The 26,737-nt window shown below is 36.6% G+C and overlaps 1 protein-coding gene across 1 annotated transcript in view; it reads right to left on the bottom strand.

The window, feature by feature from the left end:
• Positions 1–26,737, bottom strand: part of USP32 (ubiquitin specific peptidase 32) — a 201,966-nt gene that overhangs the window by 22,300 nt on the left and 152,929 nt on the right. The window contains exons 13-25 of the mRNA XM_001503781.7: positions 21,423–21,618; positions 18,719–18,894; positions 18,031–18,171; positions 12,713–12,830; positions 9,417–9,571; positions 7,877–7,958; positions 7,026–7,100; positions 6,422–6,560; positions 5,824–5,929; positions 3,958–4,131; positions 3,131–3,305; positions 1,995–2,146; positions 1,006–1,117 (exon numbers count right to left, since the gene is read on the bottom strand). Coding sequence (XP_001503831.2) covers positions 1,006–1,117; positions 1,995–2,146; positions 3,131–3,305; positions 3,958–4,131; positions 5,824–5,929; positions 6,422–6,560; positions 7,026–7,100; positions 7,877–7,958; positions 9,417–9,571; positions 12,713–12,830; positions 18,031–18,171; positions 18,719–18,894; positions 21,423–21,618 — 1,801 coding nt within the window. The remainder of the gene's footprint in view (positions 1–1,005; positions 1,118–1,994; positions 2,147–3,130; positions 3,306–3,957; positions 4,132–5,823; positions 5,930–6,421; positions 6,561–7,025; positions 7,101–7,876; positions 7,959–9,416; positions 9,572–12,712; positions 12,831–18,030; positions 18,172–18,718; positions 18,895–21,422; positions 21,619–26,737) is intronic.

The following is a 26,737-nucleotide window of genomic DNA, read 5'->3' as shown; positions in this document are numbered from 1 at the left end:
TTCTCAATTATCGTGGCGACCCAGACCACTGATGATGTAGTCTCTTTCAACAAAGAAGAGGGAGAAATCATAGTTCAAATAATAATTCTATATTGATTGGAAGACTTTAATTTCTGTATTGGATGGCAAAGATTACAGAAAATTTCCATCACTGCAGCTAACTATATTGGACAGTGATAATCTAAACAAAAAAGTAATACTAAATCATCCACCAACCCACCATCACTACTATCTCCTAAGTGCCAATGAGAGGAGCCTCATTCTCTCTAAAGTCCTTTATAGTTGGGGAATGAATCTAATTATCAGTAGTATAAAGAAGAATACACAGGGCCAGCCTGGTGGCATAGTTGTTGAGTTCGCAAACTTCAGTTCAGCAGCCCAGGGTTCATAGGTTCGGATCCTGGGCGCAGACCTACACACTGCTCATCAAGCCATGCTGTGGCAGTGTCCCACATACGAGAAAAAAAAAAAATAGAGCAAGAGTGTCACAGATGTTAGCTCAGCAACAATCTTCCTCAAGCAAAAAGAGGAAGATTGGCAACAGATGTTAACTCAGAGCCAATCTTCCTCACCAAAAAAAAAAGAGATGACGACGAAGAATAGACAAATCATATTAATGGCCAAAAAGAGTCACTGAATGATCATATTAAAGCACATGCAATATCAGATAAACAGATTCCTTTTTAGTCATATTTTATTTTTTTGTTTTCTGATAGTATACTTCTCTCATACCATCTGTTGCATTTAGTATTAGATAAAAGGGTTAAAAGAGATCTGAATTCCAGTGATGGATTTAGCTAACAACTATCTACCTAACTTAGTCACTTAGGTTCACTAAATTTTAGTTTCCTCATCTATAAAATAAGGAAGTTGAGACAAATGATCACCAAGGTTTCTTTCAGGCTCCAAAATTCTTTTGCTCTAATACAAATATAAAAAAGACGACAACACTTGGACCAACATTTAAAGCTGAAAACATGAGAAGGAGCTCTAGTTCTATCTTACCTGTCTGTATTGGACTAGAAGCTGAAATTGGAGATCCAGGGATGGGAATTTCAAATGCACACAAAAATCCACTCACTGAGAGTCGTACTTTTTGGTTGTCCTGAGGGAAATTCTACAGAAAAAGAGGCAAGATGAGAAGGGAGAGATGTTCCAGATAAAATGAAAAATCATCTCTCTGATATATTTGAAATGAATGTCTTAGATGCTTTCATCAGTAAAACAAACATGACTAAATAATTTTTCAAGTAACTAGAAGATAGAAGCTTGATAAAGTAACCTTACTGACAAAACCGTTATCCCTTTCCAAGGAAGGAAGTACATTGTACATAGTTGACTTAAGTTTTGTCCTTCATTTCAAGCATCTAAACCCAAAACTCTCAGAGATCTCACCCTTGTATTACATATGAAAAAAAGGTCAATGAGGTGGGAGTCTGTTCAGAAACTCTAAAGATGAATATAAATAATACCAATGGTAGGAACTCAATTTAGGGTAGGCAATATATTTATTAAATTGCTTGTTTCTCCAGCTGGTATGCAGGAAGAAGTGATTTGTGTCAATTTGTCCTTACTCTCTAACTTCTCAGTGTGCCAAAAGGTCAGGTATTTACATTCATAAATAGATACTGAAAGCACACACTCATAAACATATGAAATATTTTAACCTAGGAAGAATTCTACTGACAGTGGTAATAAAGAAGAGCTGTCAAGTGTAGCAGCAGCAGAGTCTCTGAGGGGAACCCACACTGTAATGACATAGCTAGATCACTCCATTTGGCAGTCGTGGGCTTACATATTTCCCTTGTTTAAAAATACCACTATCAACATTATTCCTTTATTCTGGTAGCCAAGCCTTCTAAGTTTCTGAGACTGAGAACTTGACAATTTTTTTTTGTTTAGTTTTTGTTGTGTTTTAATATAATAATTAATTAAGAAAACTGTGATCTTTGGAGGATGGAATCAGGTTTCCTAGAAAGAATAGTTAATATTACCTTTATGTTGGAACCATGTACTTCTGCAAGAAGGATTTGTTCTGATTTAAGTCCACAGAGATCACTCAGCTGTTTTTTTAAACCTGTGTACTTTTCATCCATATTCAGTCTTAGTCCATATCGCACAGGGGTAGTACCATCCAACTTAATAACTAGTAAAGATAAACAATCTTTTGTCAGTAAAATGCGGGTTTCATTGAAAGCTTTACACCGTGTGTCTGTGTGCATGTGTGTGTGCGTAGGGGTGTCTATGACTTGGAAATAGCAAACATTTCAGCTTAGAATTTTTAAATTTTTTTTTTTGAGGAAGATTAGCCCTGAGCTAACTGCTGCCAGTCCTCCTCTTTTTGCTGAGGAAGACTGGCCCTGAGCTAACATCCATGCCCACCTTCCTCTACTTTATATGTGGGATGCCTACCACAGCATGACTTGCCAAGCAGTGCCATGTCCGCACCTGGGATCTGAACCTGTGAACCCTAGGCCGCCAAAGCGGAACATGCAAACTTAACTGCTGCGCCACCGGGCTGGCCTCATCAGCTAGCATTTTTATTTTTATAGGTAAATGCTACAACAGATGGTACTTAAGGATAATATTAAATGAAATCATGATTTTATTTTTTTTAAAAGATTTTATTTTTCCTTTTTCTTCCAAAGCCCCCCAGTACACAGTTGTGTATTTTTAGTTGTGGGTCCTTCTAGTTGTGGCATGTGGGATGCCGCCTCAGCATGGCTTGATGAGCAGTGCCATGTCTGCACCCAGGATTCAAACCAGTGAACCCCTGGGCCACTGAAGCAGAGAGTGCGAACTTAACCTCTTGGCCACGGGGCTGGTCCCAAAATCATTATTTTTTGATGTTCATCTCATACAGAAGTGTGAGTGGCTTTGCAAGATTGTAAAGTGAGTTTCTGGGACGCCTGCAGCTAACAGAGGAATCAATGGGTACAAAAATGGACCCACGTTACAAGTCTTTCAAATCTCAAATCATGCCTGAAATTAGATTGGTAGATTATAACACGCTGACTACCAGTCTTTATGAGAATGTATTATAAACAAATGACCATACTTAAAATTCAAGCTGCTTGAATAAGGTAAAAGACAATGAAGTTAAATAGTTTTTCAGAACTTTGTGACCTACCTGTTATTTCTAAGTGCATATAACTGTCCATTGGTAGTGGCAAAGATAAAAAATTGAAAGGGTCAAATCGAACACTTATATGTCCGCATGTCTTGCATTTGACTTGGGACCTTAGCTGCCCATGGAACAAATCCACAACAATTGATCTATTCCTTCTCAGATGGTTGTCCCAGGCCTAGCAAGGAAAAAGATTGGAGAATTTTTTTTCAAAATTCCAAAACTAAGTATTTCTACACAAATTCAAAGAGACTGGTTAAATATATTGGATTTAAATATCAAGGATATAATCCTCAATCTTCACTTAAAATGTAAAAGCAGACTGCCTACAAATTTACAATTCGGATTTGTAATTTAAAATTTATTGCCTGCTAAGATAACAGAGAAAACCAATTATTAAATAGAATGTGATTCTGCTCAACCTATAAAATATTAAGTTCAGATGGACAATCCTAATTTTTTCTTTGTTCTTACCATGGTAACACTCATGAGTTTTAAAGTTCTTTGTCCATTAAAAAGCAGATAAAATATGTCTATTTGTCACTGTACACATTAGCAATTATAGGGACTCTAGAAGTTCTACTGAATAATTATTCCTACATCCTCTCCTAAAAGTTTACAATGTGAAAATACAACATTTTTTTATTTTCATTAAGGGTGCTTTATTTTGGCATTCCTGCACATGAATTAAGCAGAGAAATATAAATTCCTTTATTTTCACAGTAAAATTCTGATCACAGAATAGTTCAGTTAGCATTAAGTTGTGCAACACACATTTTTGGCCAGAACATTTTATCTGTTGCTTACTTAGAAACTCAAAACTGACAAACCTCTGCAGCTACTTCCCAGTCTGGTCGGCCATCACTGTCCTTCAGTTCCACATACGGCTTCTCGTGAACTCGGTTGAGATCTTCATGAAGACCATCCAAGAGAAAAGCCAGAAGTTCTTGGGAGTCTTGTTGCTGGAACCCATTAAACCTGGGAGCATATTTTGCTATAGTCCACTATAAATATAAGAGGAATCAAACTCATTATTCGCTGCCCCGTAAAATTTGGAAAGAACATGCCCCGTAATTCAAGCAGAGGCATTATAAGAAGGTAAATAGTATAGTAGATAGTCTGTCTCTATTTCAGCAAATATATTTTGGATAATCATGAAATCCTTCTACTCCTAATCTCAAAAGAAAAACAAAGTATTGGGGCCAGCCCCGTGGCCGAGTGGTTGAGTTCGTGCTTTGCTTTGGCGGCCCAGGGTTTCACCGGTTCAAATCCTGGGCACGGACATGGCACTGCTCATCAGGCCACGCTGGGGCGGTGTCCCACATGCCACAGCTAGAAGGACCCACAACTAGAAATGCACAACTATGTACCGGGGGTCTTTGGGGGAAGGAAAAATAAAAAAATAAAATCTTAAAAAAAAACCAAAAACAACCCCCCAAAAAACCCTAAAGTATTTTGGCCAATACTGTATCCCAATTCAGTAGCATATAAGCAAACAGTTCTTTAGGTACACAAAAGATATTTAAGACAGATAAGACTATTAAAATAGCATTTGCTCACACTGAAAGATTTCCTGTTACATTAATTTTTCTGGTCTTGTATCCTAACGTTTATTATCAGAGGCAGAATAGCATCATGTTTAACTGTGAGGATTTACTAACTAGCCTGCAACCTTGGGCAAGCTATTTAACTGCTCTGAGTCTTAGTTTCCTGAGCCATAAAATGGGGATAATAACATTGCTTTACATTACAGAGCCATTTAGGAAATTAAATGAGTTAATACACATAAAGTAATTAGAATAGTGCCTGGTAAGTGGCAAGGAATCAAATTTTTAGCTATTATGAGTATGATTATTAATTTTTAACCTAAAAAGCTTTTGCCTTGTGTTTTTAAATAAAGATAAAAAATAATCCTAATTTCAATAAAACTCACTACATACAATATTAATGTAAAATTTGTATCCATTAATTACATGCTTTCTTTTTGCTTTTTAATTCTACAGATAGAACTAATTATCCTAGTAATGTTAAAAATGTATTGAGTATTATTCATTAGACTCAGAGGTCTACCCTGCAGTTAGTATACTTCTAATAACGAAGAATTAACAAAGAAAGGTTTACTATATATAAAAGTAAGATATCTGATAAATTAGTAAAATGAATGATACCCCAAATTTAGACTGTGGCTTTGATCCTTTCCTACCCACTACATCTATAGCAGTATTATGCATATATTTGAACAAGTATTTGACATCCAATTTATGCCTAGTGAAAGATCCAAAAACATTAAACTAAAACTAAAAAGCTAAACATAAAAAACACGTAGAGAGGGGCTGGTCCTGTGGCCAAGCGGTTAAGTTCACATGCTCCGCTGCAGGCGGCCCAGTGTTTCGTTGATTCGAATCCTGGGTGTCAACATGGCACTGCTCATCAAACCATGCTGAGGCAGCGTCCCACATGCCACAACTAGAAGGACCCACAACAAAGAATATACAACTATGTACCAGAGGGCTTTGGGGAGAAAAAGGAAAAAAATTAAAAAATCTTTAAAAAAAGAAGATGAGCCACCCTCAAGTGTGGACCACTCTTCCTTTAAAATTAAAACAACAACAACAACAAAAAACATGTAGAGAAAAATAGTTACTTAAACAACTGCTTGAGACTAAAATACTTTCATATTATTTTAACCCGCTTACCCGAAGCTTTAATGGCGCAACATTCTTCTGAGTTCCACTCCAAAGTTCTTGTACTAAATCCCCATAGCATTTAGCCATATGCCCCTTCATACCAATGGGATTTGTCCTAGAGGTTTGAGAGGAAAATTTATTGCCAAAGATTCTTATAAATCACAATCACGTGGGCACAGAAAAGCCTAGCATCTATTTTCTCACATCAAATTTTTTTTTAAAACAAGAGAAGTATCTGGGGCCAGCCCTGTGGCTGAGTGGCTCTGCTTCAGCAGCCCAGGGTTTTGCCAGTTTGAATCCTGGGTGTGGACATGGCACCGCTCATCAAGCCATGCTGAGGTGGTATCCCACATACCACAACTAGAAGGACCCACAACTAAAAATACACAACTATGTACTGGGGGGCTTTGGAAGAAAAAGGAAAAATAAAATCTTAAAAAAAAAAACAAAACAAGAGAAGTATCCCTAGGCCCTTATTTCATACTAAATAGGGCAAGTAAGATAAGACTCCCCCCCCCCCCATGGTGAAGGAAGAGGACAATTAGGTGATACTGGTTCATTTCAAAGTTATAAAAGGTTAAGAGGCTGATGACTCGAGAAAGATTACCTGTTGAGTTCGTAAAGATGTCTCCCTGAGATAAAATACTGTGTCAGTGGCTGTGTGTTACTAACACACTGGATGCTTGAGTTCATGAAGCATGTGTTTCCCAGATTACTCAGACCTGTGGCTCCCTTTTCTGTGGGAACTGGAACAAACAATATGAGAACCGAAGCCTAGCTGTAGTAAGATAAACAGTTACTTGTATTCGATGCAGTGATTTTTATAATTCTTCTAATCAGCTAAATGGAGCTCATATTTCTCTACTTTGTCTTTCAAAGCTAAAATGGGGAAGGTTTTTCACGCAGTGTCATTGGCAATCATGATAATCCATGCTCATCTATAATCTAGAAGCGGCAGTGATTCTCTCTAATTGCCACGATAGCTTCATAGAAATCAAACAATTCTCTCTTAGCATTAGGTCTTTAAAAATATATAAATTATTTAAATGCAAGGTTAGAAAGAAGTTTTCCTGCTTCAGGAAAAAGAAAAATAAGAGGGGGCATAATCACTTTTAAACTAGAAAGCTAAAGTTCTAACACTTTAATAGTTGAGAGAAAAAAAAGAATACATTTAAGATAATCTCTTTAAATGTAATACACTGGAGACTTACCTTTGTGTCTATCTATTTTACTACTGTTTGCTATAAAGGACATTTCCTCAGGCCAACTCATATCTTTGTTGCGAACTGGAAAGACAGATAGGAATGTATTAATTTCTTATCCATTCAAATCATACCCACTCAATTGCTTCTGTTTAAAAAGAACAAAAAAGCACTCATTTCTAAATCAGAAACTGAAACAAATCAAGTTAATTTGAGTAACTGACTCTGAAACGATTCCAACTCTTCATATTGGTGACTTTATAGTTACTTGGTCAGAATTAATTAGTGAGCTATTCTCTCAATTACCTACCTGAAAATAAAATTATACTCAACCATCTATAGAAGTAATTAAAGCTTTTAAACTTAACATATTAGAACTATTACAATTCTTTTTTAAACTGTGACAGCTGTCAGAGTAATCTATTCATTTTAATACAAAAGAAGCTAGCAATGTTTCCATGAATCTTTTTTTTTTGAGGTAACACTGGTTTACAACATTATATAAATTTCATGAATCTTGATGGGAGAAGACATGGTTTTAGTTTTCAATGACATGTGCATGCTAGTGTGTAAATCTATGTGTGAATATACAAGAAAGTCCAGTGTTGATGACTAATGAAAGCCCATGCCACTAACTATGCAGAAAGTTAGTCCCTTTACTCAAACTCAAAAAGGCAGCCTGAAAATTTTAAGAAACTTTGTAAACTTATAACTAAAGGGTTTGATGGGTTTTCTTTACCATAAAGAATACATGATCGAATAATAGTTGGAAAAATTATAAAATGGATTATTAGTGAGTAAATAAATCTTTAAATTCTTCCCCTAAAAATCTAATATAGATGCATACTTCCATCTTGTACCTTCAATTACCAGGTGCTGCTCATCCTGGATTTTCAAATATTCCAATCTATGATCCTCATCATCCAGAAGAGTAAGGTAATTCTGTGTATAGAAGAGGAAATGTTTTTGTTAATTGATTACTAAACTTGAAACAAATACGGAAATAAAAATGAATGACAATTAAAAATGCCCTTGTAGTTACATAACTCATGTGACAGATATTTGGCATATTATAGTTGTTTAGAAATATTTATAATTTAGTTGGCAAAATGAGAGAAAAATAATGTATACTTCATAAATAATGTATACTTCATAAACATATACATTATGTTTCTAAAGCAAAGTTATATAGAATTTTGGGGAGACCAGAAGAAGATTCATCACACGTCAAACCAAAATTCATCAAGATTTAGATTTTCTGATTTTTTTTTTTTTTGAGGAAGATTAGCCCTGAGCTAACATCCACTGCCAATCCTCTTTTTGCTGAGGAAGACTGGCCCTGAGCTAACATCCATGCCCATCTTCCTCCACTTTATACATGGGACGCCTCCCACAGCATGGCTTGCCAAGTGCTGCCATGTCCGCACCCAGGATCTGAACCAGTGAACCCCGGGCCACCGAAGCGGAACGTGCAAACTTAACTGCTGCGCCACGGGGCTGGCCCCAAGATTTAGATTTTCTAAAGAGGTTATAGAAAATAAATTTTCTTTAGCACCTAGTATGAAATTCAGTAAATGTGCCTGTGATTAAGATGGAACTTGATCACTTACTAGGAGCTGAAAATGTAAAACCTAATGCCATGCAGTAGAATTATATATATTTTTGTTCATGCTCACTCTGTCCAAAGTGCTCACAAAATTAATTCATTTAATTCTCACAACTACCCCAAGGGAGAAACTATTATTTTCCCCATTTACTCATGAGAAAACTGAGACAGAGAGTTAAGTGAATTGCTCTTGGTTACACAACTCACAAGAGCTAGGATTTAATCCCTGCAATGTGGCTCCAGGAGCTGTGTTCTGAACTACTACACTATACTGCCTCTCAGTGGTGACCAAAGGAGGACTTAAGAAGGAACGGAATAGAGAACTCCTTGAAACTACTTATGATCCAATTTCAGAGTATAATCTGAAGACATATTGCATACGTTAGGAAGAGTATACAAGCAATTAACATCTCTGCCTCTGAGGAGAGTGATACTTAGGGGTCGGCAGATGGGAAGAAAGAATTTTCACTATATACTTTTGTATTGTTTGAATTTTTTTTAACGTGTATAATTTACCTTAAAATAAATCCAAAATAAACTCTATTCAGTTAAAAAAAAAAGCTGTGTGCAGGTACTTTATAACAATAATCTTCACAAGATGATGATCAACTGTTATTACAGATTTCAGGTGACAAATATCTACATGTATACACGCAGTAATTTAAAAATTGACGTTTCCACTGAGATCCTAGATATGGCTTTCAGGATAATTACTGTAGACAAAAACCCCAGACTCATGAAATATGGATTTAACACTTCATCAGGACTCTTCAGGACTCTGAGATGCCTCTTACCTCACTGTTGTACAGCCACAGGCGCATATCTTCTTCTTTGATGCGCAGCCTCTGAGATAGATACTCATGAATTTCCTTGATGGTCTGCATTCGACTAAAACAGCCTGTATAGGCTAAGACCCGCTTTAATGGTGCATTCGGAGAAGGTACATTTCCTATGGTCATAGTAATCACAATAAGGAAGAAGGCAGATGTAAAAAAAACAAAACAACACCCCTCTTAGCAATGGAGATCATACTATTTTAGGAAATATTGATGAGAAATGAGAATTACAGGTTTAATAATTTTATATATTAAGAAGCTTTAAAATGAAGACAGGAGACCTAAATACCTTAGAGTGAGCCAAACTTTGAAAGGAAGAGCAACAAAGTCATAAAGCCCAAATAACTGGCGGTATTTGGATCCTACGATGAGTGGCAAATATTAACAACAGGCACTGGTATTTTAGCTGCCCTCAGTTGGGTCACACTCAATAGCAAAATCAAAACTCAGTGTAAGAAGGGGTAACATAAAATGGGACAGGATTTGAATTCCACAGATAGATAACTGGATTCACCTGATCCACTTTCTTAAAATAAACTGTCTTTGAATTACTAATTCCACCATTCTGTACTTAATTGGCCCAATTACCTAGCATAGTGGTACAATTACACACAAAAAATTTAGGCATAGACTCTACATGGCCAAACAGAGCTTTAAAATGAAGCCAAGAAGCTTCCCATGAAAAAGAAATTGCCCACTGAAAGGTAGGAGAGGGAAAAAAATCATCATATGGCCTGCCTGCCCAATAAGATCACAGAAGACATGACCTTGAATTCCTGAAGGGCTTAAGGTGGAAACAAAAAGAGGGGCAATAAGGAGAAAGAGTAAAGAGTGAAGGAAGAACATATTAAGTCTAACCACATACAGTCACACATCACATTACTGACATTTTGATCAACGACAGACCACGTATATGATGGTGGTCCTTTTAGTACAACGTAGCCTACATATGTAGTAGGCTAAACCACTTAAGTTTGTGTAAGTACACTCTATGATGTTCACACAATGATGAAATCACCTAACAATGCATTCCTCAGAATGTATTCCTGTCATTAAGCAACACATGACTGTACTTCAAAAGAGAAGGGGGATGAAATGACAAGAGATTATGAAAATCATGGATAGGTTGGTAAAACAATCTGCTAAACCCTGGTTAACTAATCAGCCAAAAATCCAGACAAAAGCTGTACCTTAAAATGGTTCTCTCTGCCTATGGGAGGTATTGAGCAACCCAAAACAAAAATAAACTTAACATATCAATACAATCTGTCTAGGGTACAATTTTATACACTGCAGGTAGTTTTATACCCATTCAATGGTGACTTAGTTTTTTCCTCCCATTAAATGCGCTTTAAGTGAGTCTTCATCTACTAAACAAAGTGGAGAAAAGTACTGGCATCATCCGCTTTTTTAGAGCTTCCAAAAACAATTCACTTGCTTAAATAGACTGAAAAATCATCTAAGAAACAACTTCTATAGGCTTGTCTGTCGAAAAGGCTACATTTAAGTCATTGTAACTGTGGCAAAGGTTGTATATCTGTCCACTTCAAAAGGAATAAAAGAGCCTAGTAAACAGCTGTAGTAAGTTGAGTAATGAGAAAAATGAAAACTGTGTTATGACAGAATGAAACCCAACCATGAACAATTTAAACACACAGCAAAGCAAATCTTTTACAATAAGCAAGCAAAGGATAATCCCTAAAAGAAACAAAAGAGCAAATTTCCCCAATCATACATCAGAGGATTAGTTATAAGATTACAGCAAGAAAGTACATTTTCAAAAACTTCAAAATGATTAATGATTGATTCCACAACTAATTATTAAGGAATAAAATTTCAAATTAAGAACAAATTTGGAGAACAACTACCCAGTTCTAGGATTCAGAAGCATTTGGATGCGTAATGTCCAAGTCAATTTCTATCATCCTAAGCCACATAAGAAATTTATTTGAATTCTAGACAGTTTTAGCATAGCTCATTAAGCAGGCGGCCACTTATTATTACACAAAATTTTGTGCTTTTGAATAGCACCAACAAATCTAGTGGAATTTACAGAAGCAGCAAAAATCTAGGATCAGCACAAGAGTTACAAAGAATACTTACTAAAAGTGCAACAACACATCTTGCCTCTCATGTTATCTTTCAAAAAGAATCGAAAAAGATATGTGCTATGGATGCCACGGAAATAAGGCAAACACTTTTATTCAATGGAAAATCAAATCAAGAATGTTTCATAGAGATTCTATTTCACTGTTCCTTGATTTTGATATTTCCCCCAAAGACAAAGTTTGGTGAGGCAGAGGCCACTGCTGTCCTATAATTCTTACCAAACAATATGTATAAGAATCCCCATATATTATCTGAATATAACCTTTAAGGAAGACATAAAATTAACCCTATTCAATTTCAAAGGAGGGATGGTACTTATAGGGTTGGTTTGGGTTCATAGGTAGTTCTTGCATACTAAGTTATATTAATTATAACATTTTGGCATTAACACAAAGTCCGAGACTTTGTGTAAATGGATAACCTCAGTATTTCTGCTGAAGAACAATTTCAAATATTTGCCAACGCAAAAGCACAGAGCAAATCTTGACCATCAATAAAATTTAACCTCATAGAGAAATCAAAGGAGAACTTTTTGCATGTAATTTATATGTCATTTTGATAGCCTGATGTTTTTCAAAGCAAATGTATCACTTTCATTTTCAAAAATATATCCTTTGCTCTGTATTATCTGTCTCTTATAAAGGCTCTTTGGACGTAGCATGAGAAATGTATCATGTTTTGTCAAAAAAATACCGAAAAGTAAACAAAAAAGATGATAAATTGTCAAAGAAATCACTCCTTAGAAATTTGAGTGGAGCTGACAAGACCAGTCATTGACTGGTAGACTCTAACTTAGGTCAAGCAAATAATTTATAGTCACTTGTTCTCAAAGAAATAAAGTTTGTGAAATTCATTGCTGTTTGTTATCTTTGTATGTTTACAAACCAGAAAAGGAAACAACCCTTCGCAGTTTGCTGCTGAGATTTTGGCTCTAGCCCATCTAGTCTTGCGCATGACCATAGATCTAAGCCCCACAAGTAATTTACTGATTCTGTATGAAACCAGATGGGAATGTGTACTAGTACAGTGGCACCAGACTTGAGCAACTTGGTTTTTTTTTTTTTAAGGAAATGCATGGTATTCTTGCTGCATTCTTAAATTACCTCTTGGTAAATGCTGAGGAAACATTCTCAGGCTCATCATACCCATATTCACCCAGATGTTAGACTGCTGTGTCCGAGTGGCAGGCTGCTGTCTCAGGAAGAGAAGATACCTAGGAAATAATTCCAGCTCTGGGATTTCTGTCTTGCTATTCTTGATCACCTGTTATTTTAAAAGACACAGTGATCACTATAAAAGAATAAACAAAACTTGCCACTTTTATTTAACTTCTGAGATTTATTTTTAAACTAAAATGTCTAATAGGTTCACTACCTATATTTCAGTTAGATTATAGAAATTCATAGATTTAAATTACACGGGTTTATATACTCTCAGGCTCCTGCTCCTAAATCTATCTTCCAAGATTAGAACTCCTGGTGGGCATTTTCTCCCCTTTCATTTAAAAGCAAGTAACATCAAAATTAAGGGAAAAAATCTTACATATTATCTACTACCCTCACATCACAACTCTTTTCACTTTTACATATTTCATTTATATAAATGATGGTCTTTTAAAGGATAAATTCTTAGGACTGGAGTTACAAATCAAAAAGTATGGAAGTATTCATGTCAAAGTCATATCGCCACCCAAAGTGTAGTAATTTGCAATATCCCCAGAAACGTATGAATGTACTACTCTCATAAAACCTTATCATTGGACATCATTTAAAAATACCCTGTTTCAGGTGCCAGCCTCATGGCCGAGTGGTTAAGGTCATGCACTCCACTTCGGCGGCCCAGGGTTTTGCTGGTTCAGATCCTGGGCGCGGACATGGCACTGCTCATTAGGCCACGTTGCGGCAGCATCCCACATACCACAATTAAAAGGACCCACAACTAAAATATACAATTAAGTACTTGGGGGATTTGGGGACAAAAAGCAGGGGAAAAAAATACTGTGCTTCTTTAATACATATAAAGAGTATTGTAACTTTGCTTAAAATTTTATTTCTTGTATAAGTGAGGATAAAAATGTTTCGATATAAAAATTTACTATCTATGGTTCTAGATAACTGGTCTGTTCAAATGTTGTCTTTTTTTTTTTTTTAAGATTTTATTTTTTCTTTTTCTCCCAAAGCCCCCCAGTACATAGTTGTGTATTTTTAGTTGTGGGTCCTTCCAGTTGTGGTATATGGGACGCTGCCTCAGCATGGCCTGATGAGCAGTGCCATGTTCACGCCCAGAATCCGAACTGGCGAAACCCTGGGCTGCCAAAGCAGTGTGCGAGAACTTAACCACTCGGCCACAGGGCCGGCCCCTCTTCAAACATTTTTTGTCTATGATTAAAACAACTGCATTGAGGGCTGGCCCCATGGCCGAGTGGTTAAGTTTGTGCACTCTGCTTTGGCGGCCCAGGGTTTGGATCCTGGGCGCGGACATGGCACCACTCATTAGGCCATGTTGAGGCGGCATCCCACATGCCACAACTAGAAGGACCCACAACTAAAATATGCAACTATGTACTGGGGGGATTTGGGGAGAAAAAAAAAAAAGCAGGAAAAAAAAAAAAAAGAAGATTGGCAACAGTTGTTAGCTCAGGTGCCAATCTTAAAAACAAACAAAAAACAACTACACTGGATGTCCAAAACTGGGATTCACATTGAAGCAGGATTTTTCAGAACCCTTCCAACATCCTGCTTGCCAGCCCAAAGACACATGAAAAGACTTCATTATCAAAATAGTGCTTCAAGACTTTTAAGAGTAGCACATTATCAATTTAGTATTTCAAAAGGATAGCAAGGTTAACACTCAAACGCTTTAAAACATAAAATCCTACAGAATCTTCAGTGGTTTCAAGTGATCAGGCTTTATTTTACTTCCCTTTGCCCTAGTAACCAACGTCTTCTTTAACAGCATTTTTTAATATCAAAAAGGGGCAGTAGGGGCCAGTCCCATGGCCAAGTGGTTAAGTTCGTGCGCTCCACTTAGGTGACCGAGGGTTTTGCCAGTTCGGATCCTGGATATGGACACAGCACTGCTCATCAAGCCATGCTGAGGAGGCGTCCCACATAGCATAACCAGAAGGACCTACAACTAGAATATACAACTATGTACTGGGGGGATTCCCAGAGAAAAAGCAGGAAAAAAAGAAGATTGGCAACAGATGTTAGCTCAGGTGCCAATCTTTAAAAAAAGAACAAAAAGAAGAAGGGGTAGTAAAGAAGCAAATAAACACAACCGCTACAAACCAAGTCTTTAGGAGTATTTCTTAAGAGTATTCCACACATTCTGATATGCTACAGTATGGCACTCAGAAAGCTCTATTTGGGAGCTTTTTCAACTCCTATTTAAATGGTAAGCAGTAAAAAGAGCTCTCCCTGCCACTCTCCTCTAAAATCACTGGAAGAAAACAAAGTCTGGATGTCCACTTCTAGGTAGACACTGACAGCTGCAAAGCCAACCATAATTTTTATGATTTCAGTTTCAGTGATTTGGGGGAAGATTAATAATTTAGGATCTGTCGTTGTCAGGCTACATAAAAACAAAACCTTTGGCAGAATCTGAACTGGTAATGAAGTAGTTTTTATAATATGCATCTTGCTTTCCAAGATGATAAGTGATTTTGTGAGCAAATTAACAAATTCTTATACATACAGGCACAAACATACATAAACACATATCTTTTTTACATTTTAGTTATTCTCATCTATTAACTTGTTACCTTAATGACAACCAGCAAACAATAGATGCAATTCCATTTACAGGAATTTACCTTAAAGAGATTATCACACATGTTTGGAAAGAGAATGTTCACTAGAAAATTGTTTTAAACAACTAAAAGCTGGGGGCAAACCAAATGTCCCTCAGTAGGTGACTGGTTAATAAATTATGATTTATGTACACATGCATGTGTATATGTATGCAAGGTATATAAAGGAACATTATGCAATTATTAAAAATAGTATAGATCTAAATTTATTAACCTAGAAAGATATCCATGGCATCTATATTAGACTGAAAACAGGAGATTACAAAACATCAGGTATAATATGATTCAATTTTATAAAATTATCCACATATCTATACATGTATATGAAAAGACACAAAGGAATGTTTGAAAAAATGCACACCAAACTGTTAAATAGTGGTTATCTCTTAAGTAGCAGGAAATGGCATGATTTTTATTTTCTTCTTTGTTTTTTCCATATTGCTTAATTTATCATTAGGTTATGTATGACATGTGCAAATAAAATACAGCCATTTCCTTAAATGGCATGATTTATGTAAGTATGAGGGTGAAAGCATTCATTTTTAACCATTCCATGGCAAATATATTCAGGATTCTCTAACTGGGAAAGCCCTATTTCAAATGTTTCTACAGCAATTTTTCCTGAAATCAGGCAAATTTATCATATTTAGAGATGAGAAAATACTGTCAAGCCAGCAAACAAAGCTTTAATCTGGTAAAATTATAGTTTACTTAACTAACACTCGTCTAACATCAATGTAAAAAACACGACCTTTCTGTGACACTCTGAAAAAACTCATTTAATTATAATGAGGATGATGATGATGACAGTAGCAACAGTCAACATTTATTGACCATTTACTGTAAATCAGATGCTGTGCTAATTGTATGTACTATTTAATTATCAAAACAACTCTAATGAGGTAGATATTATTGTTATCTCTATTTTACAGATGAGGAAACTAAGATTTAGAGATTAGAACACTGGAAATCTGAATCCAGGCAGGCTCTAATAAATAAAACTATATCTACATTAAACACAATTATCACAATTTTCCTCCTACAGATATAGAATATTAAGACAAAGGAAGAAAGTCCCAGGAATTAAGTGACTAACTCAAGGGCTACCCCAATAAATAAAGAAGAATATAATATAGTATATGTATCAATTTATATTCATATTTATATGTATCTATCTAGGAGTCCTGATGTCAAATACAGTAGGAACCTTTTGGAGTCAACAAACACAAATCCTAAATTCCTGATTCCAACTTAAGCATAATTTTTTTTTTTAAGATTTTATTTTTTTCCTTTTTATTCCCAAAGCCCCCCGGTACATAGTTGTGTATTTTTAGTTGCGGGTCCTTCTAGTTGTGGCATCTGGGAAGCTGCCTCAGCATAGCCTGATGAGCGGTACCATGTCCACACCCAGAATCCGAAGTGGCAAAACCCTGGGCAGTGGGGCAGCAGAGCGCGCAGACTTAACCACTCGGCCACAAGGCTAGCCCTAAGCATAATTTTGAATAAACGTAATTATTAAAAATTCAAAATCAATGTCAAAATTACAGACGAAGGTTTTATATCTCATCTATGCAAAATTTTCCTAGTATAAGAAAGTTCTAGGGCTGGCCCCATGGCCCAGTGGTTAAGTTCGCATGCTCTGCTTCGGCAGCCCAGGGTTTCACTGGTTTGGATCCTGGGCATGGACATAGCACCACATAGCGCAACCAGAGGCACTCATAACTAGAATACACTACCATGTACTGGGAGGCTTTGGGGAGAAGAAAAAAAAGAAAAAAGATTGGCAACAGTTGTTAGCTCAGATGCCAATCTTAAAAAAACAAAAAAAAAGTTCTGGCTTGGATATTACATAAGGGAGAACGTTTCTTGATATACCAAAAGAATCTTCTTATAAGTATTTTACTGCATTGACAATGTAAAGAGTATTCAGGGAGTCCTACTGTTTACTGTATAAATTCAACAAATGAAGCATAGTTAACTCACTAATATTTTGATATTACATACTCTAAGTCCTTTAAATTATTTTAGAGCATTCTACTTAAGCTGTGACATTCTAATAACGGCAACAATCAGAATTCATTAACTTTGAATTCCTGTTACCACATATTATAATCTATATCTTTCTCCTTCAAAAAGACAAACCACAAAGAATCCACCAGCAGCTACAAGATGAACCTGATCCCTAACTGGATGCCTGTATGGTTAATGGGAATAATAGTTTCAGAAGTAACCTCTGCACTACCTGTCCCACATTCATTGAACTTTTCAGCAGTGGCTCTCAGACTTCTGTTCCAGCCTAAGTCCTGCATTATCCTAACGTCTGCATTTATATGCATGACTTAATAGCTTAACCTCATAATTCCTTGACTTTATTTAGTCCACTCCATATTTACCCTTCACTCCATATAAGACATCCACTCCCACAGGCACATCATTGTATGGCTGGTACCTAATACAGTGCTCAATAAATGTATGAATAAATGAATGAACGTGAAGGAACCTTAAAGCTGTTCAACTAATTTGAACAGGTACTGAGTACTCCTGTTATCATAGGTAAGAACTAATCTGTGGATAGTAAGGTTCATGTAGAAAAGTAATAGAAGACCGCATCTAGGACTGCTCCTTATATAAGACACTATTAGCTATACTTACAGGTCTAGGTAGGGCCAGGTTTGCTCCATACCAATGATAAAGTGCTCTCCACACAGGTTCTGGGACCATTTCATAATCTCTTCCATGGATCAGCTGTGGGGTTCGTTTTAATCGTCCTCCTTCTAGTGTTAATGATGTAGCCTTAGAAAGAATGGAATGTAACTGTTAATTTGTAACATTACAGTGTCTTGTGTTTTAACAAAACCTAGACACAGAAGAACAAACATATGTCACTATTGTTTCATGTTACTGGAAAAAAGGAATTTTCTAAAGGAGATTTTTATGTTTAATTTTTTAAATAAACTATTTAAGAAAGGGAATTCAAGGCAAATCATTTGAAAAAAATCACTGGAGCATCTGGAAATAATAAGACTGGTTTTCACAGATTTCTTTCAAACAATAAAAAACATTATTTTGGAAAAAATAAATTCCATATACATATGAAGCTACATTTTCACAGTAGCTGTCCTAAGTAGAAACAGCATTTATAAGGCTCACTACCCTTCTATGCAAGTAATAAATCATAAAATATTCTCACAGAAATGTACTATGCAAAGAGACTTCCATCCACAACAACAACAGGTTAATTAAATGAACCATAACATTCTGCTGTGTGGTAAAATCTCTAGAATGAAATTTATTAGCAACTTGAAACAGAATGATTTTAAACAGATGTCAAATTACTTACCTTTACTGGTTCTTGAGTTACCAGTGGCTGGTTATCAATAGCCCCTGGTTTCTGAGGATTGAGGTGCAACAAAATATTCCCATTGGCCCCTAGCAAACACTGGTTGTTATTGTCAGAAGTGTTATGTTGTCGAGCAAAGCATATATCTGCCGCTGGTGTGGCAGAATACAGAAAGCCTGTAAGGAAAAAGAGGATAGAATCTCTTTATTTTTCATTATTATACATAAATAGGCTTAAAGACAGGAACTCAATGTCCGTGTATTAGGTTAGTGCTATTATTTTGTTGGCATGTCAGCACACTGTAGGTTCTGATAAGTATGTAGAAGATAGGATATCAAGATGTATTTCCTTCTGGACAGTACCTAGCCTAACGCTAGGTAGAATAAAAGCTTTACAAATTATTATCAAATGAACATTTGTCCAGCCTCCTAGAGTATCTAATAATTCACAAGAAGAATTACACATCCTCCGATGGGAAAGGAAAAAGCATGGCCAAGTAGCTGGGATCTCACACAGTCTCCCTTAATTCTTCTCTTCCACCTGCAAACACATTCCTAAGGTTCTTGGTAGATAATAGTGATAAGAAGTCTCTAAACCAAAGGGAAGGAGCTAAAACAAGAACTTCAACAGAAGAGTGCTGGAGGGGGGGAGGGAGAAACTGTATTCTAATAAATCTATTTGAAAGGAAGGTATGAAAATTACAATAGAAAAATACACATGGAAAAATGATTAATAATGACTTAGAGTTGTGAACCTCAACGGCATTTTTTAAGGTATTTCAACTCTCAACTACATGTTAATCTCAAGTAAACATTCTAGCCATCAGTTACCTTGAACCTTCTATCTGTGGCACTGCTTAGCCTGTGGACAACACAAGTTATAAAGTGAGCACATATCAATAAGGACCTTAGAGGGAGTGAAGAAATAATCTTGGTGTTAAAGCCAATCAGAGAGCACTTCTGATACCGCTAAGTGATCTTTGTAATGTCAGATGGAGAAGGAGAAGCAGTGGATTCTACAAAGAGTTCTGTAGAGAAAATGCTAGCTCTGTCCAATCTGCCTACTCTCTCCACAGAAAAGGAAAAAAGATCTCAAAAATGAAATAAGAAGAGGGTAAGACTGAGAGTCCTGCTACTGTATCAGCTGAATATTAGGGATCAACTCAATTCAGTTGGGCCACAAAAACACCAAAGCATCTTCCCCACAAGCGTAGAACAATTAAGTTTTAGGTAGGTACCAAGGACTAAGGGGAATTATGGGAAGCATTATGAATTCGTTCTCAATATTTTAACAAATAATCCCCAAATTCTGGCCCCAAATGTCTGCAGAATCTGATATGAGGGTACATTCAACTCAATGAAGGTATGCTTATGGTTAGAGTCTTGGAGATGGAAATTTAGATTTTCTCAAAAACTGCCTTCCCAAATTTAAATTTATTGACAAATTTAAATTTAATAGCTTCATGTGGAGAGATGTAGCTAAATCGGTGAAAATATTTTCAAATTGAGAGATTAATAAAGTAGAACATAGAAGAGCTTCTCTTTGGAAAGCTACTAACACATTCAAGAATCTTATAATTGACCACTTCATTAAAAACTTACTTCTGTGAAGGGGAGCCTGGTGCTCAATATCCCACCAAGCTGTACAGAGTTCAGTGACCCTCTTTCTTTATTATACATAAATAGGCTTAAAGACAGGAACTCAATGTCCGTGTATTAGGTTAGTGCTATTATTTTGTTGGCATGTCAGCACACTGTAGGTTCTGATAAGTATGTATCCCCTCCACCACCTTCCAAGGACACTGGGCCTGGGCCCCACACAAAGGAATGTGTCTGGGCTCAGGGCCAAAGATGGCCACTTTGGCCTTGACTCTAAGCAATAAGTTACAAAAAATATATCCTGCGTCATGTTCCTTGTCTGGGCTGGCCACCCCGAAGGGCACCTGACAGGACTTTAAAAACATTCCATCCATGGGAACAAAAAAGATAAAAACACCCCAGCTGTGGGAACAAGAAGAAATAACTCAAAATATCCAAATGTCTGAAACCCTGAGTCGAAACCCAGAGAAACCTTACGATAAGAGGGAGTCACAGGCATAGAATAATCGGAAGTCTCATTGAGGAAAGGACGCTTTGCCTCAGACCTGGACAATCAGCACTCCCACCCGCCGTACAAACTATTGGGACTTCCCCGGCTGACTGTGGTGTGGATGTTGTAAGTACCGATTTGTTGTTCCCCTTTATCCTTGCTCCTTGTTCTGTTTCGCTTTATCAATAAACTTTGATCGCTTAAACAACCAAGTAGCCTTGGCGGTACCTGTCATTCCTTGCCCTTTGCGGCTGTGGGCAACATAAGCACACTCTTTGACGAAGTATACTCCTTTAAGAACTGACCCTAGGGCTGGCCTGGCAGCAAAGCGGCTAAGTTCGCACGTTCTGCTTCTCAGCGGCCTGGGGTTCACCTGTTAGGATCCTGGGTGCGGACACGGCACCACTTGGCACGTCATGCTGTGGTAGGCGTCCCATGTATAAAGTAGAGGAAAATGGGCAAGGATGTTAGCTCAGGGCCAGTCTTCCTCAGCAAAAAGAGGAGGATTAGCAGTAGTCAGCTCAGGGCTAATCTTCCTCAAAAAAACCAAAAACAACAACAACAACAGCTAAGAACTGACCCTGACTAAACCTCATAGGACACAAGTCATACTTACTGCTGCCAGCGTTTTCTGAGGCTTCGGATGCAGTAGAAATGTTGTCTGAAAATTTCTCTTCTGTGGGGCTCACATAACTGAGATTTCCTCCTCTGATTCTGTCTTCACTCTGCTCTACGGGATGTACTGCTGTTCCAAATGAATATTTTCCTCCATTCAGAACAGATGATGGCTCAATTACAACAGGGCTAGCATCCTAAAAATCACAAAGTCAGAGATTAAGAGGTAAAATGTAATAATCTGACAACTATACAGCCTTCAAAAATGAATCCCCAAATTACCTACTGTAGAAACAATAGATTCTCCTATGGTGGGCTACAGCAATTTAAAAACATTTTAACGTATAATTAAATTTTAATTACTTCAAAGGGGAAGAGTGTGTATAATTAAATTGGTAAGGCAGGCTGGGAACAGACTGTGAAGGCCTCTGTGCCACATAAAGTAATTTAGATTTTATTCTGCTGAAAACTGGAAACCCTGGAGGGCTTTTTTAAATATTAAAATTTTAAATAATATTTATTCATTTTATCATTAAAGATTACATTGTCACTGTAGAAAATATAGAAAAATATGAACAAAATAAATATCACAAGTACTCAAATTCCATCATTTAGCATTAACTATAGTTGCCATTTTGATGTGTTTTCTTTATTTCTTGTGACTGAAAACATATATATATATAAAATAAGTGACGTGGAGTATATACAGTCATGTGCTACACAATGATGTTTTCATCAATAATGGACTGAATACATGATGGTGAACCCATAAGATTAGTACCATATAGTCTATGTGTGTAGTAGACTATACCATCTAGGTTTGTGTGTGAACGGAACTGGGATCCTTCTCCCTGGTCTAGCAGGTGAATCTAACAAGCAAGCTTTTTAGACTTAAAGTCAGTACAATAAAAATCCATGCTGTACGGTGAAGCAGCCATGCAGGCTTCATAAGCCTGTGCCTAAATGACCTTGCAACCTCTCACCTCATGACTGAAGAACCAGCAGGATGAATCAGCAACAGGAAAAGATAATGGGTACCTTGTTCTCACATTTCCCAACTATATTTCTTAGAGATTGAGGGAAAAGGTCACAACCCTGGTCCTTGCCTCCCTCCACAGAGACAACATCAACATTACAAGCCTTGTTTGATGTGTAACCGAAAGTTCTTGTCATGTTATCTTTAAAGCATATGACTATTAGATGTGTAAGCCCTTTCCTGCATGTACACTGCTGCTTTGTTAAAAAGTATATAAACTACACTCGGATCTGTAGACTCAGAACGGTTCCTTAGAATACTCTGTTGGACTGTTTCCCAGGATTCGAATTCCTCACTTTGATTATCAAATAAACTCCTTTAATTAATCTTTATCCAGACTCTTTATTTCAGTTGACACTGTAAGCACACTCTATGATGTTCGCACAATGATGAAATCTCCTAACGATGCATTTCTCAGAACATATGCCTGCTGTTAAGTGACACATGTCTGTAGTTAGAATTAGGGGCAGGGCTCTGACTTACCAGCCATGTGACTTTCGCAATAAGTAAACTTCTAAGCCTCTGTTTCTTCATGGATAAAAATTAGGATAATATTACTATCTACCTCAGAGTTATTGTGAAGATTATATGAGCAACACATGCAAAGTGCCTGGCATTTAGTAAATGTGCTACCACTCTGGTGGTTGTTAAATAGATCTCACATTTTAAACACAGCATACTGTTGGTTTTTCTTTTACTTATTATGTTGACAGGATTTTTCTGCGACAGGCTTTTAAACAGGGGAATAGCATAATTCAATTTTTACTTTACAAATAACTCTAGTGTGTAGAAAGGACTAGAGGTAGCAATTGAAAATTGAGACACAAGTTAGAAGACTCCTATAATAATTCAGGCAAGAGGTGATGAGGTACTAAACCACAGAGCTAGATCCAAAAATAAGGAGATGGAGAGAAGAGAATGGATTTAGGTGATGTAGGTGGTGAGAAATTTGACAACGAATTGTATACGAAAGAGGGGAAAGGTAATTCCAAGGTAGGTGCTGGCTTAGACAACTAGATGGGAGTTGACACTTTTATAAGATAAAGTATATGGGTGAATGAGATCATCTTGGGAATGAGCTTATTCTCGATATTCCTGTTTGAGACACCTGGACATTTGAGTCTAGCGCTCAGGACAGAGAAAGAGGCTGGATATAAAAATTGGCAGCTCAAGAGACTTCCTGAAGAACAAGAAAGTGGTATACATAGAATAAGGAGAGAATAATATTTATAGGATAGGTAGTAGAAGAATCTGGGAAGGACACTGAGCCTGAATGATCAGAGAAAAATCAGGAGATTGTAGAGTACCAGAAGCAGAGACCGTTAGCATAGAACTATTTTCTACTAAGTTTAGCAGTGAAAAAAATAGACATAAGGCTTGAGGAGACAGAGGAGGGAAGGTGCTATGAGAATGTTTATCTGTGTTTTTAAAAGATTGGATATTTGTAACTGAGAGGGTAAAGAGAAAGACTAATGGGACTAACCAGTGGAACAAGATCCCACAGGCATCTGAGGAGACAGATAGCGTGGGTACAAGAACTCAAGTGGCATTCAATAAACACTGATGTGAATTTTAGTAGATAAAACTGATCAGTGAATGTGGGTCTTGAAGGCATTGCTTATAAAGTAACTAACTGAAACCCAAGAAAAACATCAAATTTAAAACCCTAACTCTAAGTCACGGCATAGTAATAGCATAGTGGATGTTTTAGTTTCTTTTAATGCAATTATAATATCCCTAATTTTAGCCAAATTAGGAAGACATTGTATCAACATTTTACTAGCTGTTTTCTCCTCTTTGATCTATGTAAGCCAGGTGAATACTATCAATTTGTAGATCCTTCAGAGAAGCCAACTCTGAAGACATTCCAATGCCTTTAATTGAAAGAGTGGCAAGAAGAATGAGAATAAAACCTAAGTTTCTCTCCACATACCAATTAACTTTGTTGGATTAAAAATTTTTAAATAGCAAGACAGCCTTATCATTAAAACTTCAAACAATTCAGAGGCATATAGATTCACATTCTTTATTACAGATCCAAATGTTAGCATCTTCTGTCAATTATTAACTTTTTTAAAGTATGGTAAAGGCACCACACTATTTTGGGCATTAAATAGTCCTAGTTCACAAAGATAAAGTTATTCCCTATTTAATTCTCTTTCGATCCTCTGATTATTTCAAGGAAAGGGTCTTAGTCTGGTACTGATGTGCTAACCCAATACTTGATATGCTAATCTAACACTTGATAATTTCTCTTTTTGACAGAGAATAGGTCTCAATACTAGTCTTCAAAAGGAGACACTATTTAACTGGAATTTAATAATATATTTTATTTTCACTGAATTTATTTTGATCTTCTATTTCTGGAATGTGACAGATTTTCTATTTAAGATAGTGATATACTTTTCGGACACCATGCCTTCTCAGAGAAGGGAAACAATAGAAAGAATAAACAAATGGGACTTCATTAGATTAAAGAGCTTCTTCAAGGCAAATGAAAACAGGATTGAAACAAAAAAACAACCCAGTAACTGGGAAAAAATATTTGCAAGTCATATATCTGACAAAGGCTTAATATCCTTAATATATAAAGAACTCTCACAACTCAACCACAAAACATCAAACAACCCAATCAAAAAATGGGCTGGAGACATGAACAGACATTTCTCCAAAGAAGATATACTGATGGCCAACAGGCACATGAAAAGATGCTCATCATCGCTGATCATCAGGGAAATGCAAATCAAAACTACACTAAGATATCACCTGTTAGAATGACAAAAATATCTAAAACTAATAGCAACAAATGTTGGAGAGGTTGTGGAGAAAAAGGAACCCTCACACACTGCTGGTGGGAATGCAAACTGGTGCAGCCACTATGGAAAACAGTATGGAGATTCCTCAAAAAACTAAAAATAGAACTACCATACGATCCAGCCATCCCACTACTGGGTATTTATCCAAAGAGCCTGAAGTCAGCAATCCCAAAAGTCCTGTGCACCCCAATGTTTATTGCAGCACTGTTTACAATAGCCAAGACGCGGAAGCAACCTAAGTGCCCAGCAACAGACGAATGGATAAAGAAGATGTGGTACATATTTACAATGGAATACTACTCAGCTGCAAAACAGAACAAAATCATTCCATTTGCAATAACATGGATGGACCTTGAGAGAATTATGTTAAGTGAAATAAGCCAGCAAGAGAAAGATAATCTGTGTATGACTCCACTCATATGAGGAATTTAAAACTATGGACCAAGAACAGTTTGGTGGATACCAGGGGAAAGGTGGGGTGGGGGGTGGGCACAAAGGGTGAAGTGGTGCACCTACAACATGACTGACAAACATTAATGTACAATTGAAATTTCACAAGATTGTAACCTATCAATAACTCAATAAAAAAAAATAGTGATATAAAGTTTCATTCTAAAATACATTTATTTACAGAAAAATGGTAAAGTTATTTATATATTATGCAAATAATAGTAAGGGTATTATATGACAAAAATGGTGATGATAGTACACAAATAACTCAAAACTGGGAATCAACTTTAAATATGAATTTGGGGTCACTGGTATTTTATTCTATTCTATTCTATTTATTTATTTATTTATTTTTGTTAAGGAAGATTCGTCATGAGCTAACATCTGTGCCAATCTTCCCCAATTTTGTGTGTAGGTCACCACCACAGCCTGGCCACTGACGAGTGGTGTAGGTCCACACCTGGGGAACTGAACCTGGGCCACCAAAGTGGAGCACACCAAACTTAACCACTAGGCCATGGTTCCAGCCCAAGTCATCAATATTTTAAATTGGACTGTCCACCAAAGAAGTCAAAATTGTATGGACAGTAGAACAGTAGAACCAAACTGATCTACAGCCAAAAGGAGGAGAAATATAAATTAGGCCTGAGTAGTTTATATTATTAATCATATGTTTAGACTTCAGCCTGTGAATTTCACAGCAATTCCTTAAAGATAATATTGATCTTCTCACAGCTCTTCTGATACCATGTCCATACCAACAAAAATGCATTCAATTTAAGTTAGGTTTCAAAAGAAAGATTTCAGTAAATAAAAATGACTTACTAATTAAATCATTTCAAGACTTTTCTTCAATTATGCTTTCTGATTTATTTGGTCTGGAGTGGAACACAGGCATTTTTTTTTTTTAAAGCTCTCTATGTGATTCTACTATACAGTCAGAATTGATAATCATTGCCCTAGTGAGGCTTATAGTCTCAAACTTTTGTTTTCATAATGTGCTCCAAATGCTGA

The sequence above is a fragment of the Equus caballus genome, chromosome 11 (genome assembly GCF_041296265.1).
Source record: "Equus caballus isolate H_3958 breed thoroughbred chromosome 11, TB-T2T, whole genome shotgun sequence".
Classification (NCBI taxonomy): domain Eukaryota; kingdom Metazoa; phylum Chordata; class Mammalia; order Perissodactyla; family Equidae; genus Equus; species Equus caballus.
This window is presented reverse-complemented; position numbering and strand designations above follow the sequence as displayed.